The sequence below is a fragment of the Pipra filicauda genome, unplaced genomic scaffold, assembly GCF_003945595.2.
Source record: "Pipra filicauda isolate LSUMZ 115617 unplaced genomic scaffold, ASM394559v2 scaffold63_size3267554_pilon, whole genome shotgun sequence".
In the NCBI taxonomy this organism is placed as follows: domain Eukaryota; kingdom Metazoa; phylum Chordata; class Aves; order Passeriformes; family Pipridae; genus Pipra; species Pipra filicauda.
Window position 1 is genome coordinate 1 of NW_024104798.1, and position 22,076 is coordinate 22,076.

General features: G+C 43.7%; 1 protein-coding gene across 1 annotated transcript; it reads right to left on the reverse strand.

The window, feature by feature from the left end:
- Nucleotides 1-1,807: 1,807 nt before the first annotated feature.
- On the reverse strand, nt 1,808-19,759 carry GXYLT2 (glucoside xylosyltransferase 2). Its single transcript, XM_027710573.2, has 7 exons — nt 19,587-19,759; nt 13,440-13,629; nt 13,098-13,229; nt 6,944-7,195; nt 5,863-5,986; nt 3,313-3,485; nt 1,808-2,603 (listed from the first exon to the last, which is right to left on the reverse strand). Exons 1-7 carry the CDS (start codon nt 19,757-19,759, stop codon nt 2,421-2,423), a joined length of 1,227 nt encoding a protein of 408 aa, XP_027566374.1. The 3' UTR covers nt 1,808-2,420.
- Nucleotides 19,760-22,076: the final 2,317 nt, after the last annotated feature.

A 22,076-nucleotide genomic window follows, 5' to 3' on the forward strand; every position in this document is an offset into this window, starting at 1 on the left:
AGAAGTGTAGTGTTCTTTAAAGTGGCAACTTAAACTTCAGTCGAATAAAAAATCCTAAGCAAAGTTGGAGAGACAGCAACATCTGCAACTCAGAGCTGCCTCTGTTCTTCCCACATCAATTTACACTGTGGTGGCAAACACGGGGAGATAAGAGATGGAGTCAGAAGACATTGTGTAATCAAACTGGTGGATTACACTTTGCAGCACACAGAGGTGCAAACACACATTTCTGTTCCCCTGCCGTGCCTGTGAGGACTGGCACAGGCACAGGCCAGCACAGAACTGCCAGACCAACTGTCCCTTACTCCAAACCCCTGTCCCTGCTCTCTGCCCGGCTGTCACACACCCAGCACGCTCACAGATGTGTCACAGCCACCTTCACACTCCGGTGCTTGGGAAAAGCTTGTCGGCACTCCATCCCGTGTACAGGCTGGTATCTGGCAGCCTGGGATGCCAACAGGGCCATGTTTTCCCTCCTTTTGGGAGCTGCCACACAAGGAGAAAGGATGTGTGAGATAAAAGGGCTTTCTCTCGGAGTCTGTGCATCCTGACTTGAAAGAGTAGAATCCCCAAAACTGCAATTCTTCAGAAATGCTATTTTAACTTTGGAAACATCTTTTCCCTCTTTCACACACCTCAAACATTTACCTCTAATAAATGTATGTTACGTGTACAGGATGTCAATCTGTGCCAGTTTTCCTTTAATTAGGGGAAAGCTTAATTCTCTCACCCTGCTCACCCCTCTCCTACTTTGCCTGTTAGACACAAGAGCGAGCAGTTCCGAGTTATGCCTAATGTTTTTTTGCTGAACAGACTTGAAAAGTAAGATCATTTTCTCTACTGCTTTCTTCAATCACTCGCCCACACACACCCTTGGGGCTTACACCTAGAAAATGCCCTCTGGGAGTCTGCTCTTGGATCGCTGCTCTTTAGGAGTGAGTCTGCTCTTGGATCGCTGCTCTTTAGGAGTGTCCTCACTTCCAGTTCCCCAGGGACTGGTTCCAAGCACCTTTCAGCTACTGCAATTTTAATAAGCTCTTTGTGCATATCCTAAGATGATCATACTTTGGAAAGCTAAGCTAAATACATCATTTTAAATAAACATCAAATGCTCTTTCACTTTGAGGCTATTCATTATGATCCCAGCATAAACCTCTGGACTTCCCTATCCCTGGAAGTGTTCAAGGCCAGGCTGGATGGGGCTTGGAGCAACCTGGGATAGTGGAAAATGTCCCTGCTCATGGCAGGGGGTGAACTGATGGGCTTTAAGGTCCCTTCCAACCCAAATCATTCTAGAATTCTGTGATTATGATTCCAGGAGTGGAAGTGCCAGGCAGAAATACATTTCCATGCCCCAGGTTTCTGGCAAAGCAGGAGAGGGGAGTCAGAGGCAGCACTGGCCATCTCCCAAGGCAGGGATGGGACAGCTGTTGGTGGAATACCACTGTTCCTATGCAGTGAATAGCACTTCTAGAGGAAAATGGATCCACAGTCCCTGATTTTGTCCTCTTCGTTCACAATATTCTTAGACTGAACCTAATGCAATTCACGTTACCAAGCCAGAGAATACACCCCTAAACGGTAAGGGACTGAGGGAGCAGGACCATGACTGTACCCCATTCAGGAAAGGATTCTCCTGCTCTTCTCTGTCAGCCGAGCAGGTGCCACAGCTTCCCCTGCAGTCACCTCCCACTTCTTGTACGTGGTTGTCTTATGCTTTAAGTATTTTCCTTCTACTTCCTCATGAGGAGCCCTCACAAAACTCCTGAAGAGCAGATGGGAAAAACGACAATCGCTAGACAAAAAGTGCTGTAAAACACAAAGGAAACAGGCACTTCTATTCCCCTAATCTTTTTAAGTACAGGAACTCTCAGGTCCTACACGTGAAGAACAGCAGGTAATACACCTTCAGACAGAAGTACCCTTTTAAGCAAATACTTTCTTTTTACTACAGTAAATTTTAACTGATCCTGTCACAGGAGTGATCTTTTCTGTAATTCAGAATTCTCACGTCACTCAAGAATATTTGCCCCATCATTTCAAGGGTCCTCATGTTACAAAGCTCCAACCATAAACTTCTTTGTCAAGCCTCAGAGCAGCACAACCTTTTGCACAGTTTCAGGAAAGTTACAGGAATACAGCTGTACTTAAATACCCAAACTAAACCCAAATTAAAGTAAGAATCATCACCTCTCCCTGTTGCAACAAGAGTAAACATAGGAAGAGAAAAAAGGCCCAAGAAATAACACTTTAGGTAGGCTTCTAGGATTTCCTGCTTTTTGTAAGTTCAGGAGTTATTAGGAAATTGGATATGGAAATATCTTAAATCTGAGTTTCGGTAAAGGAGTTCATATTCTTCATTTATATCCTTCATTAGATGGAGTGCAAGAATTAAAAACTCTGTAAAAACAGAGCTACAATTAGTATCTGTGATTGGCCCCCAAGTAGACAATGACACGATTTTCATACACCTTCTTCATAGTTTTCTCAATTTGCTTCAAAAATACTTGTGGAATTCTCCCACATAAAGTGTGTACTGTATCCAGAAACTTCGACTGCAGAGGGTAGTACAAGGACTGGAAGAGATTGTCTTCAAATGGAAACTAAAGAAAAGGAAAAAAATGAATTATTAGTTTTCACTAGATGAGAAATGGCATTTTAGAAGTTTCTGTAAGAGAAAACCTTCTGTGGGTAGGGAATGACTCGTCCCTCACCTGTCCAAGCTGTCACCAAGCCCATCACTTCAAACCCTGCTTGGGAGCACCTGCTTTCAGAGAAGTTTGTCTCGGCATATTCCCTGAAACAGCCAACTCCCAGAAACTGCACTTCCAGAGTGTGCGTTTACAGGAGCTTTACTGATGTAGGGACACTGTAAGGAAACAGTGTTTTGGGGTGTGGAGCTGTACACACACCACGTTCCAAGTAGACACATGCACTGTGTCTGCGTGCAAGCCTCTGCCTTCCATGTGCCTGGAGGCTCGAGGTGCTCAGGGAGGACAAACTTGCACCAGGTATTTGTAGACCAGAGCTGCTTCCTAGCAGGAAGAGCTCCATTCCAAAACTTTGTTCCTAGCTTCAATATTACAGAAAAGTAGTTCATCAGCCTTTCTGAGTGGAAGTTTACTATAATATGGAGAAGTGTTTAAATCACCTCAAATACATGAGAAGCCAAAGCAGCTGTGTCCTGTTGTGTCTGATGGGTTTACACAAAACACAACCACGCTCAGCCCGATCGGCTGGAAGAGCAATCCCAGTAAAGCAGGAATCTACACTGAAACACAAGGAGTGCCTGTGTGGAGGCAGCAGACTCACATCACGGATCACCTCGTAGAGTGCCTTGAACGTGGGCTGCTTGTCATCGTGGTAGACGCCCCTGTTCCCGTGCAGGATGGACACCCCCTCCTCCTCCGCCCCTCGGCAGTTGCTGCCGTACATGCAGTGGTCGGGCCGGTAGTTCCACTGGCAGGGGAACACATAGAGACACTCTGCCCACATCAGTCAGGGGAGAGGGAAGGGAAAAAGACAAGTCAAACAAGAGTTAGAACAAATTAAACCATATTTCCGTGAAAAGCTGGGACTGATGACCAGGAAACGTTTGGTTACTTCCTCTGCAATTATCCCAAGCAGCAGCTCGATGGAGATGCTTCCTTCCCTCAGAGGATGACTACACACACCTCAGATGTTGGTCCTGAACCAGGGCAACAGACAGGGCAACACAAAGTCTGGGAGCAAACACAACCCAAGGGAGCCCTTCACAGAGCTGAAAGTGGCAGAATCAAACCCACTGAGTACACATCAGGTGGCACTATCCAGTGTCCTCTGCCAGAGGAAAGAGTTTCTGGAGTGACAGGAAGGACTAGGGAAGCACACACAGCAGTTATGGTTACTTAAAATCCTGACTCCTTTGGAGACAGCATGGGAAAACTTGCAAAGTACATCCAGTGTTTGCTGCTGAAGCTGTCATGGAGGCCACAACAATTTGTTACACAGCAGAGCATGAGGAATCGTGTATTTTATTCACAGCCCTCCTAAGAGTTATCACCCATTAATTTCACAGGTCTGGTTTTATTTAAAGATGAGCCTAATTCCTCAAAAGGGCTCGTAACTCGCTTTCTCCTACTGATTTTTTTTACACTCTCTCTGTGCACACAGAACTCGCAATCTGCTTGTCATAAATCACACCAGTCCCTGCGACCTTTCTGCCTCGGCTCTGGAGAACAATGAATCATGTCTGGTGCCAGCAGGTCATGGCAGAAGTGCTGAAGATTGAATTCTTCACTTGGCCTTTCCCAGCTTCCCAGAAGTCTGCAGCTGGTCCCATGTGGTTGTTGAAGAGTAGGAGAATAAGCTTCTGAACCATTTCTTCCCTTAAGGCCTCTGTAGCAGGAGAACTCTCCAGAAAGGGAGAACAGCCGTCAGAGAAGGGAAAAGGGAGCAGCTCCTCAGGCCCCACGTAGCACAGTCCTGTGTGGTTTTAATTTGCATCTATAAAAAGGTACCTGCAGCATCTTGGCCGATTCCTTCGCAGGCCAGTTTCAACAACCCAGAGTTTAAAACCTCACAGAGTTCAGTTTTCTGTGTTATTTGTATCCGGTTCTCTTGTTCTCTTTTCTGAGCAGTCTGATGTTACATAATTCACAAAAAATTATTTACCAGTTACAAGGAAAGGACTGTGGTGCAGAGTAGTCCCAACATGTGGCTTTGATAGAGAACACTCATCTCAAAATTAAGATATTCTTGCAATCTTTGGTTTTTGCTGCACACTTCAGTTAGCAGCTTGAGTTTGACTTCATGACTAATCTGGCCTAATTTCTTTTTTTCTTCTAGGAGACCCTATTCCCATGACATTAATTTCTTTTGGAAATTAATTCCCACTCTATTTTTCCCTAGGTCTAAGGGTAATGTGTGGTGTACCAGGGACACTGATGTTTGACATCTGTCTGCAGTAAACAGATGTTTGCTTATTGCTTTGCTTCTGCTCACTCCTCTTATTTGCCTGGATTTGGGTATATCCAATTACCTACCCTGTGACTCCTTAGAGAAAAAGAAAAGGGAACAGAATAAATAAAGATAAATCCAAACTTGTTTCATTCTTAAGATCACTCGAGGAAATACTGGATCACACAGGAAACAGGAAAAGCAATAAGAATGAACACTCAGCATCCATTCAAAGCATGAAATAAGGTTCTCAGCTTCTTTGGGAAGCTTGTACTATGCTCCAGTGTTTAAATCCCTGCATTTTTCACCAGCAGGATATCTATGACACTATCCTGGTGCTTGCTGAGACTGATCACTTGGCTTAGAGGCTGGAAGCATCTTCCTCCAATAGTAACTTCTAGTGAAGGAGCAGAAGCAGGGAGGGCACAGCAGTTTTAGACAAGATATTCCAGTGGCTGTGTTCACTTTCTGTCTATATTATCTTTGTCACTCATTTGTTACTCAAAATTCTGAACTTCAGGAAAAATAGGGCATAGCTTCGGAGAAAGTTTGGCAATTTCACATTCAGGAAAACATCCGAAACAAAAACATTTTTGCAGCTACACCCTGGTCCAGTGATGCCCTTAAGCTCACATAAAACCTGAACTCCATTTCTGCATTTGATCATTAATCCTATACTTCACTGTTTTCTCAAAATCTCCAGAAAACGAATTTACACATTCAGTGGAACCAAGTCCAAGTCTCACTACCTGCAGCAATGTCAGAAGTATATTCATGGTTTGTAAATCCAAGGTGCACTTACACAGTAACTTCATGCCAGAGTATTCATGCAACTTATAAATAACAAATAGCACCTAAAAGAAAAATCAAGTTCAGGAGATTTTCCTAGCACAGATAATCACAACTCCAAGAATCATTACTTACCTGGGTTAAAGTAAAAAATGATATTTAGTAAATCCTGGTCTCCCCATGTAATGTAATTTTTGTACTTCTGGTACAATGGATATAACATTTCCTCCCAAGTCAAACCACCTGGTATGATGCTGTTCTGCAGGGCAGAAAAACAGAAGCAAGTAGTTAATACTGTGACCAGTGCTGTGATACCTGACTCAGAGTGGGGCACACACAGATCTGTAAGTCTGCTAAGCCATATCAGACACCAGGTGAAAAATGAAGAACTGCCAGGAAATGTCAGGCCTGGACAGGGCTGGAACAGCAGAGCTGACTGTGCTCCTCTTTGCCTAAACAGGAAAACAAGGTCTCCTGGGTCCAGCTCTGATGTCAGCTCCTGCTGGTCACAAGTGGGAAAAAAGGGGAAAAGTGGAGAAATGCAGAGACGAGGTGAAAACCAAGTTATAAAACCAAGGAAAAACACAGTCTAAGGATCATCTTCCCTGGGAATTATGGTATTAAGAGCAATGTGGGTTTTTTCACTCCAGCTGTTCTTGCAATGGTGTGTGAAACGCCTGGCCTTGCATGAGGAACCACTTGGGGTGAGCAGAGTTTAAGTGATTTCAGAATACGTGCTCAATGAAACCAAAACCTCTTTCACAGAGGAGGGGAGATGTCAATGAAAATGCTCCCTTCTCACTTACATCAGTTCATGGAGTCACTTATCTGCAGCAGGATACAAAAGTCTATTTACAACAGATGCAAAAATTACCAGTTTCTCTGGACTTTCACATCAAGCTTTCCAATTTTAAAAACAATACAGCAACTGCACTGAAGATCCTTGAGTTTATTCTTTCATATGTTCTCAAGGGAAGACAAGATGTTGAAGAAGCCATTTTGCTTCAGCTGCAGGTTCTCACTGCTCCATCCCCTTGAGAAAGTTTCACATGTTTTAATAACCACGTTCACCAGTTGCTTTTAGCATGCAATTATAAAAATTCCATATTTCTCCGATTCTTTACATTACAAACCCTATATAATTTCACACTAAGTTTTCCAAGATGTGAAAAACACATAAATCCCGAGTTCCTGCAACAGCTGCATTTCTCCTCACCTTGAACTGCGTGCTGCGGATCCGCGTTAAATTCATCAGCATCACCCCGGAGTTGACTCCGGTTGTCCCGTAATAAGGGTGACGAGCAAAGCGGCTGTACCAGCCAATCTTTGGGATCTCGTGTTCCGGGGCCATGGCAGCCAGCTGGGTGGAGTTGAACTCCTTCAGGACGTGCCAGATGTCATCGATGGGCCTCAGGAAGAGAACATCAGTGTCCACGTAAAGGAGGGAATCCACATCCTTCAAGATGACCTTTTGGGTTTGCGCGGCGAGGAGAGGAAGAGACGGGAAAGAAATCAAAGAGGCAACAAACAGGAAGATTATTAGCAAAAAGTACTTTTCTTTTAAATCAATAGCCTCTTCCAAATTATCCGTTTATCAGCTAAAGGTAATTACACAGAGGAACAACAGTTATCAGGTTATTGTCTTGTCGTTTGTTGTGGCTTGTTTTTTCTTTAATCTGCACAGTAAAACAGCTACCAGAGCACAAAGGTTGGATTAACCTTCTTATGAAACAGCAACACACAGAGCTCTCAAAAATACCTGCAAGGACTATTTAGTATCAGTTCAGAAATAGGATGTAAATAATGTCTATATACAGAGCTTTGTCAGCTCTTTTCAAGATCTGTAAGTGGTGAAGCATAGAGTGTTCTCCACAGACAAAAAGGGTAACCCAGGAGAGCAGAATACTTTCCATCTCCATTTTGTATCATGTTTCCTTATGCCTTTCTAGAGACTGTTTTTCCTCTTCCAACCTTGTGCTACCAACAGACTTGCATTCAGTATTAATATATACCAGTGTTTCACATTAATTAAGACAACCCCATCAATCACAGAGTATGTGCATCCTCCTGAAGAGCAAAATTTGCTTGCTGAACAGAAGTGTCACATGAAAACTCACCAGGTCAGGTTCTGACCTCTGTTACCAGACTCCATCAGGAATAACCACAGTGAGGTTGGTCAGGCGAGAAGGGTGTGAACTGCAGATTAGAGCCAGGACATTTAATCTATTCCTGCTGACCATGTTCCCCCTTGTGGCTACCCAAATCCTTACACACTCGTTCATAAATGCCAGTGGGGCAAATCAGGAGGTGCTTCAACAGTCCAAGGAAACTGTCTGGATGTTTGCACCCGCTATTGGTAAGGTCATTTGACAAATAATAAAGGTCATTACCTACAGCTGACCACCAGTTCAACTGCACGTTTGCTGCTCTTCTTATTTGCTAAAACTGTCCAAAAATTCCTGAAGGACTGAAATTTTCTTAATTTGGTCTCAGCCAAAAGCCCTATTTCTCTCTCTCTCTTTTGCTCTGAAAAGAAAACCCAAAAGGCTTTGGATTTTCACCAGGTTGTGGAACACAACAATCACTCTCTTCTCCAGCTGCAGTGATATTAATCACAAGCCCTGCTATTTATGCAGGTTACAATAAATTCTACCAAAGAAATTGGATTTTACATAAATTCAAACTATTGTAACCGAGGATTACCTCTGAAATAGAGAGAACAACACTAAGATTTTCAACAAGTGGGTGAAACGTATCACCTCCAAGAACACTCAACAGGCATCCACTGAGATGCCAAATCCGTGAGGATGGACTTAAATGAGATTTTTCACCTGACTAAACACTTGAGGATTCAGACTGACATTTAGTCAAGTTTAACAAATCCCTGACCTGTATTTCTGACAGGATAACAACACGTTCTTCCTACAGAACAGGACAAGCAGGAGAAGGAAGTGTCTCTGCATTTTAAACCAAAGTTACACTTACAACAAACTCCAAGTAAACACATCCCACACGATTCAGATCACTCTGCTGTCTGGAATGTTATAGCAATACACCATTTTCCCACAAAAAAACACAAACCAGCACGTGGAGGTATCAATAAATGAATGACACAAAGAGTTCAATAACACACTAAGAGCTCAGAGTAAATATTTGCAGATGTTAAGTATCCCAGAGTCCAGTCCTAAAGACAAAACCAATAAAAAAGACAGCTACTGTAAATCAATAGAAGACAAACAGTTGAAAAGAAGAAAGAGTTTTCAGTTTAAGGATATCCTGGATATTGTGTATTAATTATTCTGCAACACCTGCAAGCCCTAATTCATAGGGACCTACTATATGAAATCACATAAAATAAAAATATATTAAAAAAAGAAAAATCACCCCAAAATTTAGTCTGAGACAGGAGATTACACAAGAACACACAGAGAGCAGAAGCTATTAGACTTTGGCTGTGGGATCCACACTGTAGACCACGTAAGATTTTTTTCTAATGGGGGAGCTGGTAGAGAGACAAGTTTAGGTATTTTCCAGCAGGAAAAGCTTCCCCCAGTTAAGGGAGAAGTTTAACAGGTGCCTATAGGCACTCCTCACTCCTGCCATGCAAAACTGACAGCCCAGGCACTGCTTCTTCCAGCAGAAAAATGCTCTTTCAGCAGCCTTCAAGATATAAATCAATGAAAGTCTGTGGAAGTCAATGGACTGTAATAATTTTCCTATGGATGCAAGCAGGTATTTCAGTTCTTGGTGCAGTGGGTGCCTACCAGCACCTGACCCCAGCTTGTATAATCCTCCTCTCAGGGTTCACACACTCTTCTTGCTGGTTCCTAAAAAGACTCTTCCCTCTCCTGTGTCCGAGGTGTTGCCCTGCAGCAGCACCCAACAGGCTGAAAAAAAAAAGCTGTACTACCTCCTTTAAGACTTTCACACTCTTCTCTTTCACATGGGGAGTGTTAAAACTCATTTAAAACCTGGAGATGTGAGTTTGAATTGCTCACATGCCTCCCGGCTGTGCCTTGGGGAAGGGGGGGATTTACCGGGGTTGTGACAGTTCCTCACCTCGCAGGAACTGCAGGGCAGCTTGAAAATGACACACAGCTGACCTGGAGCAGGAGCCACACCAGACTGTGTCTGCAGGTCTGAGCTCACTCAAAGCATGCAGGCACACCTGACAGACCAGGATTTTGGGAAGGAATGGCCAGGAACACGCCTTGGCTGTGCTTGTCTTCCCCCTCGCTCTGCAGGCACTTACAGCTTAAAGAAGTGTGATTTTTTTTTTGCTTTGCAGCTATATAGAGTATTCTTGAAAAATCTGTCAAAAAGTTCTGCACAGAACTGGCTATATTTAGCCTGGCACTTCACTTAAATACTCAATTATCTGTAATTTGATTTCACAACTTCTGTCTCCATAGATTCTCCCTGTGTTAGCAAGGTTAGCAAGGAATAACACACTCCTGGGTAAACATGCTGGTGTACTGTGAAGCTGTACAAACCTAAGGGCTTGTGAGGGCTGGCATGGCAGCCTATCCCAGCTTTATCCAAAATTAGGGACAAATCACAAAGCTTGATGCTAATGTAACAGTACCACACAGCTGAGTTAGTAAACTCAGTTGTAGTAAGCAATTAACTCAAACTACAACAGAGCCCCTTGTATAGATAATGCCCTGGTATCTATTCCCAGTGCTGCCACCAATCCACAGAGTTGGATACTTGAGCACCCTCAGGAGGAAAGCTATAACACAGGGATATTGCTAATCTACCTTAAAAGCTCTCTAAGTAGATTAAGTGTTTTGAGAAGGGTTCTAAATGTTCATCCAAAAATCATCTGAAAATCCCTTAAGCATTTCAGGATACTTTAGCTGATTGTTTTGGTAGCTCCAGACCAGCAGCAGGGTGACAGCTGCTGCCAGCTCTGCAGGACCAACATCCCTGGGAGCAGAGGATGTTCTTCACCCGCTGTCTTAACATCCATGTCAGTAGAACAAACCAGTTTCAGGTGACTGGTGAGAGCAGCAATAAACTCCTAGTTTATTGTTACAGTTTCATTTTGTGCTCATGCAAAGATTTCCATCCTCCTAACTTTGTCTTTACAAATGCCCTGGATGGTTTTACTGCAGCAAACTGCAGCAAAAGACTGGGGCTTGTGAGATTACACGGAGGCTCAATCTGCATTATCTGCATCTAAGTGGCTAAACGTGATCAGATGTCACAGAATGCCTCTAAAAATGCAGGATGTTGTACAATCTTCCTTAGTATTTTAGCATCCAAGGTAGATTTAACAAGCTGAGAATGTGCACCTCAACCTGTTACCCAGGACAGAACAGTTTCTTACTGCAAATGCAGGGTCACCTCCCACAGCTCCAGATTTATCAGTGAGTAAAACCACTGAAAGGTTCTTACCCAATTTTCCCTTAACACATTCCTCATACCCTCCTGTCCACTTTCACACGCCTGCTGGTGCTGCAGCAGAGATTTCTTTGGCAGGAGAGGCACTTGTGAATCAAAGACTCACATTCCACTCGGGCTTAGCATTATCAGGAGCAAGACAATTTGCACAACTGAGAGCTAAACAGCTGATAAACTCAACTACTGCTCCCCTGGGGTCCTCCCTAAATCCAGGCACATTTTATGCCGCTGCAGGGGAAATGCTCAGTACAGGGAAGGATAAGAAAAAAATTATACTGACATCCTGCTGGTATTTATTTAAAATAAAATAAAAATAGTTATCTAAAGAATAACACTTGGAACCGTCTGTTCCTGCTGTGTGCAGGCAGTTCAACTGGGATGTCAGAACCCAGTTATCAAGCACCAAAACAAAAATAATGATGGCTGAAATTGCCCAGAAACAGCCCAAGGTTCTGTCAGCCTGCAAGCTCGAGTACCAAAGCCCAACTGGACACTTGCCACCTCAGCTTGTTTTCTTTACTGTATCCACATTGACTCGGTGTCAGCTGCAGCTCCTCTAGGACAACCCCTCCTATTCAAAGACATAAACCTCAGCCTGACCACACACAACATTTTGCAACTGCCCCAAGAGACACAAACATTTACAGTCCAAGCCGCCTCCTTGTTTTGCTAAGACAACGTGCAACAGTCTAATATTCTTTACGAAAAGTTATTGGAGAACTTCGGCAACACGTGAGTGACAAAAAGGAATCCATAAAAGCACTGCCCAGCCTGAAGGAATCAGCATAAACCCCTTTCTCTCATCAAAAGGGTAATGACAAACAAAAGTGAAACCATAACCATTCTTGTGTTAGTCCACCAAAATAACAGAAAATACCATAGAAATAAGAAGAGCAGAGATTTGTGTTTACCCAGCACATCCTGACACTCTGTATTGAACAAGCGAACGCTCAGGGATTATTTCCCAGGTGATACAAATATTTACTCGGGGAATAGAGGATCCCTGCTGAAGTTGGAGTTACTTTCAGCCCATCTGGCCTTTGTGCAGTTGATAGTCTGCCCCTAAATGGCAGATCAACAGAACTGCTGACAGCACATATTTTCTCACATATGTATTCATAGGCTACGTATCTGGACGTGCAGCTGTCTCCTGATTGCTTCCATCTGACAGAGTAAAGATTATTTTGTCCCCCCCCATCTCATAAGACAGTAATGAAGAAATCTGGACCATATGAACAGCTTATCACTTCAGTGGAGTCACCCCAATAAACAGCAACACATGAGATACTTTTGATAGATGTTCTCAGTTCCACAGAAACTGCTTTATGCAGAAGTTCTTTCCATTTCTGAGATGCAAAATTGTTATCAACACTTTCCTTCTCTCCAGCAACCTTCACTATTTTCCAAGTTTCTGACACTAGGTATTATACAGTAAATAACACAACTTTTCAGTGAACTTGAAGATCCCAGGACACACAAAGCTCTTGCACAAAATCTAACTTTGAGCACACTGGAATTACTACCTTAAGGGTAATTCTGACAGTCTTGGAAAAAGAAATAAAACTCAAGGAAAAGGGATTGCTGAGAGCATCAGTTTAAGGGCTAACATATGGAAAGGAAGATGGTGTGAGGACATGTTGAAAAGAATGTTATTTAACAAGGCATGCAGCATCTACCCCAGAAGATCTGCCCTGAGAGAGCTCTCACACTTTCTCTGGAGGATCTGGAGAGCCCGAGAGGCTCATGGAACTGGAGACAAATCAGAAACACACATCCTTTGTTAGCCGAGAAACAGCCAGGCTGGGTTTCTGTGTTGTTTTTTACAGAGTCTAAAGCACAAACCAAAATATCTTGAAGCAGCTGTTTTGGCCTGAAAACGGTTTTGATGTTGCACCAGCAAAGCTTCCTTTCTGTGGAATTAACCTTTTCCTGAAGCAACCTCCTCAGAAATCCAGGTGCCTTACCGGAAGAAACAGGCGCTGGGCAGCACATGGTTTGAATAACTTCTTCCATTCCTGAGCATTTCCTACTGAGAAGGTTATTGGGTAAATGGTGGATTCAAACTTCTTTGTGTATGAGGAAGGCCACTCCTTTAACTGAAAGACACAATGGGAGGAATCAGAGAGTACATATTATACAGCTTTTTAAAAAAACTGAGCATGCATAAGGAATTTATAGCTGTGTACAGTAAACGAGCTCAACTGCTACTTGTTGATGTCCGTGTAATTCTTCTCAGAGATTTGCAACTCATAACTAGCACGTTTATTTATTTATTTATTTATTTCCCAAATGACAAAGAAACTCACCTTCTTCTCAAATTCAGGCTTAAGGGAATCCTCAGCAAAAATGTGAAAGCAGAGTCTCCTGCTGCTGAAGAGAACCGCTGATTTCAGCATGATCAGCGTCTCCTCCAGCCGGTCCCCACATGCCACCACTGCCAGATGCATGCACTGCAAGGATGAAGGCTCCTTTGGATGTTTCTGTTCCCCAGGCTTCCTGAAAATTCAGAAATAGGCATATAAAAATTACTGAGGCAAACATGAAGAGAATCCCGCATTAACAGACAGCAGGGTTTTTTCTTGCCCTTCCTTGAGTAAGGGGTCAGGAGTTTTTTGTGGTTAGATATCCACAGAACATGCACTGGCACACTCATTTTTGTCAACGGTACAGATCAACAGCGTTACAATTATAACACAAAGGAATTTGCTGTTTTCAGAAATTTCCTGTTATTCCTACATTTCTGGATTTGCATAAATCACTGCACTACAGACACAGATGAAACGAATTCCACAGCACCTCAAACCAGACACCACCTTGCTCTGTGCAAGTGACAGCTCCTTTCCCAGCTCAGAGGTCAGGAAGCCAGAATGGAGTTACTACTACCCAGCCAACTTTCTAACACATTGCAGATCACACAACTACATCCAGCAGCTTCATTCCCAGGCTTATAATGGCTAGACTGGAAGAAGACATCCATACTTTAAAAAAAAACCCCACTCTATCCATATGTAAATTGTTCTAACAGTTAATTAATTTTGCTGTTAAAGATGCATGCCTTAATCCTGGCCTGAAGGCACTGGCACAGTTTCAAAGGATTGCTCTCTATTTCACCCCATGGAATCGCTGAGATTTTGCTAAAATAGAGAATTTTGAAAACAAACAGATTCCCATGTCCCAGATGAGTCAGACTATATTCCACAAGTGGTCAAGGGGCAAACTATGGGGTTTTCACTTAGCACCCACCTGTGTGGGATTTATATACATTTCAGCCAGACTACAGGGGAATATGCACATAAAAGGCACATTGCACCTGCTGGCCAGAAAAATCAGAGCTCTCCTGGGGAGTTGAAGATGTTTTGAAAACACAGTCTTTTGGTTCTGTGTGTCCCCCAATTCAGCGTGGAGCTAAAAACTGCATCCTCCAGGAATGTTTCTACCATGTTGTACTCACTTATATTACATGGGATGAGCTGACCAAGGAACTAAATTAGAAGCACAGTAATCACTCTTGGAGAGTTCAAAAGGCAAATCATAGATCACTGCCCTTTCTGGACATATCTCTGAGCAGAGGACATCAATCCTGGCCCCTTCACAGCACACATAATTACATACACACAATTAATCAGTAAAGTTAATAGTACAAACAGAAGTTCTAAATAAAGAGAAAAATGACAGTTATAAAGCTGTTACTCTTTTTTACAGACATTAGAATGCTGCTTTGTGAAACAACAGAGTTCTGTCTTACAGAGTAACTCACCTCTGTGTAAAGGAACACCATCTACTGGCACTTTACTGACTATCCAAAGCAACATATTTTATTAAGGGTTTAAAGTCTTCTGCTTTAGTCTTAATTAACCCCCAATTTCATCAATGTATAAATAATGGAATACTACATCTATGTGAAGTGGTATTTACTTTCCAACCCATTAGTGTAAAATCTGCTGAATTATTGAAGTGAATAATTAGCTGCTCACACAGATCACCTTTTCCCCCTTCTCCCTATCTGTTTAATGTTTCCTCTTAATTGAGTCTCTAAATCAAGCCATAGGCAGGCTGGGAGCTGCTTTGATGTAGCTTGTGGCAACGGAATTCACTGGGAGAGGGACTAAACTACACTTTTATTGCAACATTTCAAAACCCAACACCAAAGCACTCAGCTTGGCTGTGCAGTTTTAGCCACGAGCTCTCCATTATGCAGCTATTTTGCAGTGAAAAATCCAGTGTGTGTAGACAAGCACTTCCAATGGACAGGCTCAGCAGAAGCAACCCTTGATGAAAGCAGAATTCCCAGTAAGCCCATGGGAGTAGGAATAACAAGAGACAGCAAGTGGAGGAGAAAGCTGAACCTTGGAGGTAAGGAATTATCAGTTGCAAAGGGGGTCAGGAGCGTGTAATGGCTTAGGGGGGAATAAAAATCCCTGAGAAAAGGGGCACGAGGTAGTACTTGAACTATGCCAGTAACAGTCTGGGACACTGAGGGCAACAGTCAGTGAGGAAAGTCACAAAGAGGTACAGAAGAATTTTGGAACACAACATTTTGCATATTTTTTATAAGTACACAAAGAAAACTAGAGGATTGTGGAAACAAAGGTGAGCTGGAACGGGAGATAAAGTGTCACAGCAGGATGCATTTGACTACAGTTTTAACCTAGCCCTTAAAAAATAACAATTATCATCCATAAGTCTGAGGAGAGGAAGGTGTAAAGGCAAAGTTAAACTGCCAGGAAGGCAAATGAGCAGATCACAGCAAAGAACATCACAGCTCCCCTTCCCTCCTCTGTTCATCCACACACCTACACACAGTGCAAGGAGCAATGGAAGGGACAGGGAGAAATATCAGCTGGATGAAAGGATATTCCCTAAAGATGTGCAGGATACAGCCGCATTGTCCTACCTGTACAACAGGAACAGCTGTTAGAGCAGTAAGAGTTCCCCACCTCAAGACTCTCAAGCACATTAAAAAGCCCATAGATCCACATTAGCCAATTCTTCCTAGCATTTATATGCACATTCATCCATCTATACTCCAAGTTGCTGGTTATGAATAGAGCCTATAATCAGATTTTATAACATAAATTAAAGGTTTAAATGCATCTAAATCAATACAGTGACCTGGGCCTTGAAGTTTAATGTTTTTGACAGGAACAAATAAAGAAAGATTAAGCTCTACAGAAAGCATCACAAAATACAGACTTGATAAGATGGAGCACAATAAAATGTTTATAGCAAAGACCTCCCAACAATACAGAGCAGCTCCCATCCAGTTGTTCACTGGTATTTTATTTACTGCCTACATTTTTTTCAGGCAGGCACTGACACAGCAGGAGCAGCCTGAGTGCTCAAGCACAACAGTGTACATTTCTAGGTCTTAAAGTTTAGATTACATGTAATTTTCTTATTAGTCACAGTCAAAGTGTCTCAAACATAATTAACCCAAAACCTGTCTAAATCAATCCAAATCCATTCAAAATAATGCATTCCCATCTCATTACAGAGCCTGCTAATCTATTCAAGCCTTCAAATTTATTCCTGAGAGGAAGATAATGCATGCAGATTCTTACAAAATGCAATATAGTTGTTAATTTTTGAAACCTTCTTCATATTATGATCTCATTTACCGTTGCAGCACAAACAAGGTTCGATTTAGGCGTTGTATCCAAACTGGTGATTCACTGAACAGGCTCCTTCCCTGACAGTCACCCCTGAGTCAATGTCCCAACAGCAGCTCCATGATATGAAACACATTTTCTTACACACTTTAAAACATAAATTAGAAAGGCTCTAAATGTTTTGAAACAAAGTTTTCTCACTTCAGTGGAGTTGCACAAAACCAACTGTAGCTGCTGATAATCAAAAAATCAAAGTTTCAACCTCCTCTTACTACTCAGAGAAAGGGGAAAATGACACTCAAAACCAGAATGGGTGTTTCTGCCTCCCGTTATCAAGTGAGTTCTTTGTGAAACAAGTATTAAATACTTGGGGCTTCAGCATGTTATTATCAAACTCAAGCCAAACTTGTATGTGTGTGTACACAGGCTGCAAAGGGAGAAAAAGTGTCTTGACAGGTTGCCATGCAAGAGATGTTTTGCTTTGGAAAAGTTACTTTCAGGGAACTAAATGTGCTGGCAAAGGTTCCCTTCCTGAGCCTTGCCACGCTGGTTTAACAGAGAGCATGGTCACATCTGCCCCTCAAATGTAAAATAACCCTTCTGCTTTTGGATACTTTGCACACACTGGTTTGGCACATACTTAAAATTTCTCATATAAAAAATGTCTTACTGAAAGCCTAGGACTTGCTACTTCCTATACGAAGGAGCAGTAAAACCACCATCAAAAATCAGTTTTCAAAGCTAAGCAGAAACTTAAATGCAGTGCTCACCTAGATTTGCCAAAATTATCTAAAGGCCAAAGCAAGACCCATGAATGTCACTGATAACATTTGCTAAGTACCAGCCAGCTAACAATATGAGCATACATGAAGCTTTTATCATGTATAACTGCTTATGTTAGAAGAAATCCGTACTTAAAACCTAAAACCTGATGTGTTCTGTCATCATGTGAACTACAGAAAGCAGAATTACAAATCCCAGCTAAAATACAATTCACCTTCCCTGCAAGGTGCTGATTCTCCTAAAGCAAACACATCCTAGAAAATGCCTCTGTTTCTGAGCTCAGCCCAAAACCTGCATCCTCTGACCAAACTACACAAACCAACTTGGCAAAACTGAATTGAAACAACTTTTTACATTCACACAGACAAAACTTCACTAAGGTTTTGTGAATTGATTATGCAGTCTCATGTAAGCACGAACAGTGTGATCACATCACAGGATCTTGGCCTGTCTCTTATGCTCCAAGTTCAAGCCCCTCACACGCCTTTCGGTCTCACCTGGATCAGGACTTTTAAGCCCAGCAGATCCTACCACCTGCTGCTTTCCCAAGAATTCAGGCACCACCTCCACTTGGACCAGGTTATGTCATACCTGCCTCACAAAAATTCCTTTTATGGAGACTCTTACTCAAATAAATTAAATCAACCTTCAGCAAAGGGCAGAACTGGACCCACAGAATTGTGCTTCTCAGTTATACAAACTGCTGGGGCCAATGGTGCAGGATCATGAGGGAAAAAAACAACAATCAAACCTCTAAACAAACAATATTTTGAAGAAAAGGCATGGTTTGAATTCCTCTTCTGTTGTTTGTTGCTGTGTTGCAGACCTTGTAAAAAGTACTTGCAAAGTCAATAAATAATCAAAAAGTTAGATAATGTCAAAGTTTGAAACATGAAGATGCTTCTGAGAAGCTCATTGAAATGGAACAGTTGTTTACACTCTTTGGCAGTTCCATACTTTCAGGGCTCCCTCCTTCAGTGTTCTTCTTGATTTCCATGATAATCACAGAGATATGCCTTAAAGAAAAATGACTTCAGGAGGTACAGTTGCTAGTGGAAATAATCCTGCTTTAATACAGGCATTTGGATTCTGCCCGTGACCCATTCTCAGCCCCAGTAAACATCTCCTGCATTCAGTGGGGTAACAATGCTGGTGAGAAACCAACTGCCTTAATAAGTTAAGGAGTAAGAGCTCAAAAAACAGGAATAGTCTTTCATTCAGAACATCCCTGTGAAATCATGAATCAAAGACACAAAGACATACCAAGTTAATTAGATATATGAGGTCACACTGACCATAATATAATTGGAATGCAAAGGGGAAAACAGTCCTCCACCCACCGAAAGCTGCCAGGGTCTCTTTCTGAACTAATTGGGGTTTTTTAAATACTCTGCCTGTAAGGTGCTGGGAGAGGAAATACAACACACCAGGACTGCGAACTTTTTTTAAAAGTTATGCGTAATGAATTTACATAGAAAAAGCATTCAAAACAAAAAGCTCGAGAGCTCAAAATGCACTGGTGCCTCCGCAGTTTGGAACCCAATGGTATCACACAGCAACAACCAGACACCTTCCCTAATGGGAAACCCGCAGAAGCGAAGCTCCCGAGGTGACAGCAGCTCCTCATTCCGGCCAGCGAGTACCTCACTGCCCCCGTCAGCCTTCGAAACAAGGCCAAAACTAATGGAAAAGCAGCTATTTCAGAAGCTGTGCTCGCACAGCCTTGCAAAGGAGGGGACCCGCTGCTCGGACCGAGGGACCGGCGGCGGAGCGAAACCCTCCCCGCACCTTCGCGGCGTCTCTGGCAACCGCGCTGCGAGTGGAAACTACGCGGGGAAAAGTTCATACTTCCAAACCAGCGCAGTTTGCACAAGGGTCTCCCATCACCGGTCACTCGCGGAGGCGACGGGAAAACACCTGGGAGAGGGAAGTGCTGGAAGCACCGGCGGCGGCGAGAAGGGACCAGCCGGGGGGACCCGCGGGTCACGCGTGGGGCTGGGCACGGCCGGCACAGGGGGGGTTCCGCGGGCAGGGGCCGGGGGACGGGGCCGCCCCCGTTACCTGTGGCCGGCGGTGCCGCCGCTCCGGCGCGGGGGGCTCCGGCCGAGGCGCGGGGGGCGGCGGGCGGGCGCGGAGGGCGCGGGCGGCGGGGCCGCGCTGCCCGCCAGCAGATACAGCAGCAGCAGCACGGCGAGGCACAGCAGGGCCGCCGCCACCTTGCAGGGCCGCCGCATGGCCGGTCAGCGCGGCCGCATGGCCGGGTCCCCGCGCCGGTCCCGCCGCCCCAGCCCGGCCCGAGCGGGGACGTGGCCGCCCAGCCCGGCCCGGCGGGGCGGGGCCGCTACCGCACTGCCCTACCGTACTGTCTGGAGTAGCCGCCGCACGCTTGGGGAAGTCTCGTCACTTACCAGCCGCAAGACCAATAAAGCTTATTATTGATTAATAACTCCAGCAAGGAACGCCAGGCAGGGCTCCGCGCCCCGCTGTTACTCCGAGGTACCTCTGATTTCACGCCTGTGCAGGTGCGCGGTGCTGGAAGGGGTCAGTGTTCACAGGAAGGTGAGCAGGAGGGAAAGGGGAGAGAGGGAACTGGGCTCTGAAGCGCCTTTCGTCTGTCTGTGCGAACATCAAACTGGTGCTGAGCTTCCCTCCCTCCGCCTTGCAGCCCCAGTTCATCACCTTCATACACGCTGTTCTCATCCCACCTGCTACGACGGCAGGTTGTACGGCAATAAACTGCAATACTTGTAGGACAGCGAAGGAACAAAACATTCACTCCCTTCTGTGCAGCTTTGGACTTGTCCCCGTGTGACCCACCTTAGCTGGTCTTCTGTGCAACATCATCAGAGATTACCACACTGTGAATTTCATGGAAATAAATCCTACTTCGGTTCATAATCTGATTTATGACCTTTAAATGAAGAGAATGACAGAAATGCAAGGATTCTTGTTGCCCCATGGAGCTGGAGCATAAACTTTGCATGGAATGGAAATGTCAGCACTGCAATGGGGAGAGAAGGGAAAGTGGAGCCTCACAAGTCCCTCACAGAGTCAGCACTGGAAGTGAACTTGGTTGTGCTTGGCCTTCACTACTTAAATGGCATTCACTTGGCAGAGAAACTCTGCAGCCTGTCCATTTTACACTGCTGTCACCACATGCCTTTACCAGTCGTATCCCAAAATGTACTTTACCTTAGTAGTAGTGGAAATGCAATGAACAACTACTGTTTCAGAATTTCATCCAACTCGGTTTCTGGCCAGATATATTTTTTTTCCAAATTAAGATGTGCAAATATCAACTTTCCCGTGCTGCCAGCTGCATGCTCACCCAAAATCAGTTCCATGGCTGGGCTGGAACAGAATTACAGTGCACCCTTAAATCAATGTTGCTGAATCTGCTGCACTCTCTGATGTTCAATTTTGGCAGTAAAGCAACGGACTGGCCACAATGTGCAGCCTTGATATGTGACAGTGGCTGTGATCAGTCAGAGTGATGGCTTGGATCTATAACAATAAAAAAATAGGGAGCCACATATTTTAGACTTGAACAAATTTATTAATATCAAGTGTGTTCAGTGTATTTTATATTGCAGACACATATCATGGCATCATCAAATATATTAAGAGGTTAATCATTCAAAGGCCTGTGTTATAACGTACTTTTTTTTAGTGTAGCTCTGTAAAGCACTGATTTAAAGCATAGTTATATTTTGAGAAAATCTTAAAAATTAAGCCCTCTCAGTAATTTTATATGTTTTGGGCTACTGTTTCTAAGGTTGTATAAGAAGACCTATTCTCTGCAGCAGCCAAAGAGTCAGACAACCCTGTAAAAACAAGAGTAAATGGCTGGGTGAAAAAAGCCAGGTTCCCAGGAACAGGGATGTAACAGACCTGCACCTTCTGCAGATCAGTCACAGAAAGAAAATCATACCACATACTATCTAGGGAGTAATACATTTCAAAAATTCACTGTCCTACATCTGAGCTAAAAACCCAGACTAGCAAACAAAGGTGTTTACATGCTGCTCCTGGAGTAAAAGTTGAACGATTCCAAGGACTTTTAACATAACAGCCACAGCAGATCCCTGGAGAGCTGTTAAAGAACCTGAAAGTTGCTTCAGCACAAACCCCCCCACATTTGGCCCAAATCCATGTCATACCCAGTGTGCCTCTGGGCTGCTCCTGGGTCATTGACCCAAGAACTCTCCTGCAATCAGTGGCTATCAGCTCAGGGTCTCACAGAGGTTCATTTGGGCCTCTGTTACTGGAATTCCAGTTTATGTCCTTCCATCACTAAGAAGCCAATCTCCAACTTGATCTCTCACACTCAAACTAGGCACTTGGAGATGTGTCTGGCAGGTAATGCTACAAAATGTAACACCAAGAGACCCATTACAAACCTACACCCCTGGCTGTTACCACTTTATCCTTGTAAAGATTTGCAAGTTTGATCCTGGATTTATGAAGACCATCACCCTGTGCTTATCTGAGACAGCACAGAAGGTCTTTGTGATCCAGGATCCTTCTCTGGAGAAATAGAATGAGAAGCTT

Bases quoted from the DNA above. Each gene is read 5' to 3' on its own strand.
- GXYLT2 (XM_027710573.2), bottom strand. From the start codon at position 19,759: ATGCGGCGGCCCTGCAAGGTGGCGGCGGCCCTGCTGTGCCTCGCCGTG. The intron at 13,230-13,439 runs GTGAGTTTCTTT...TGTGTCTTTCAG, and splicing joins AGCCTGAATTTGAGAAGAAG to TTAAAGGAGTGGCCTTCCTC. The intron at 2,604-3,312 runs GTGAGTCTGCTG...CCTTTTCTTTAG, and splicing joins TCTACGAGGTGATCCGTGAT to TTTCCATTTGAAGACAATCT.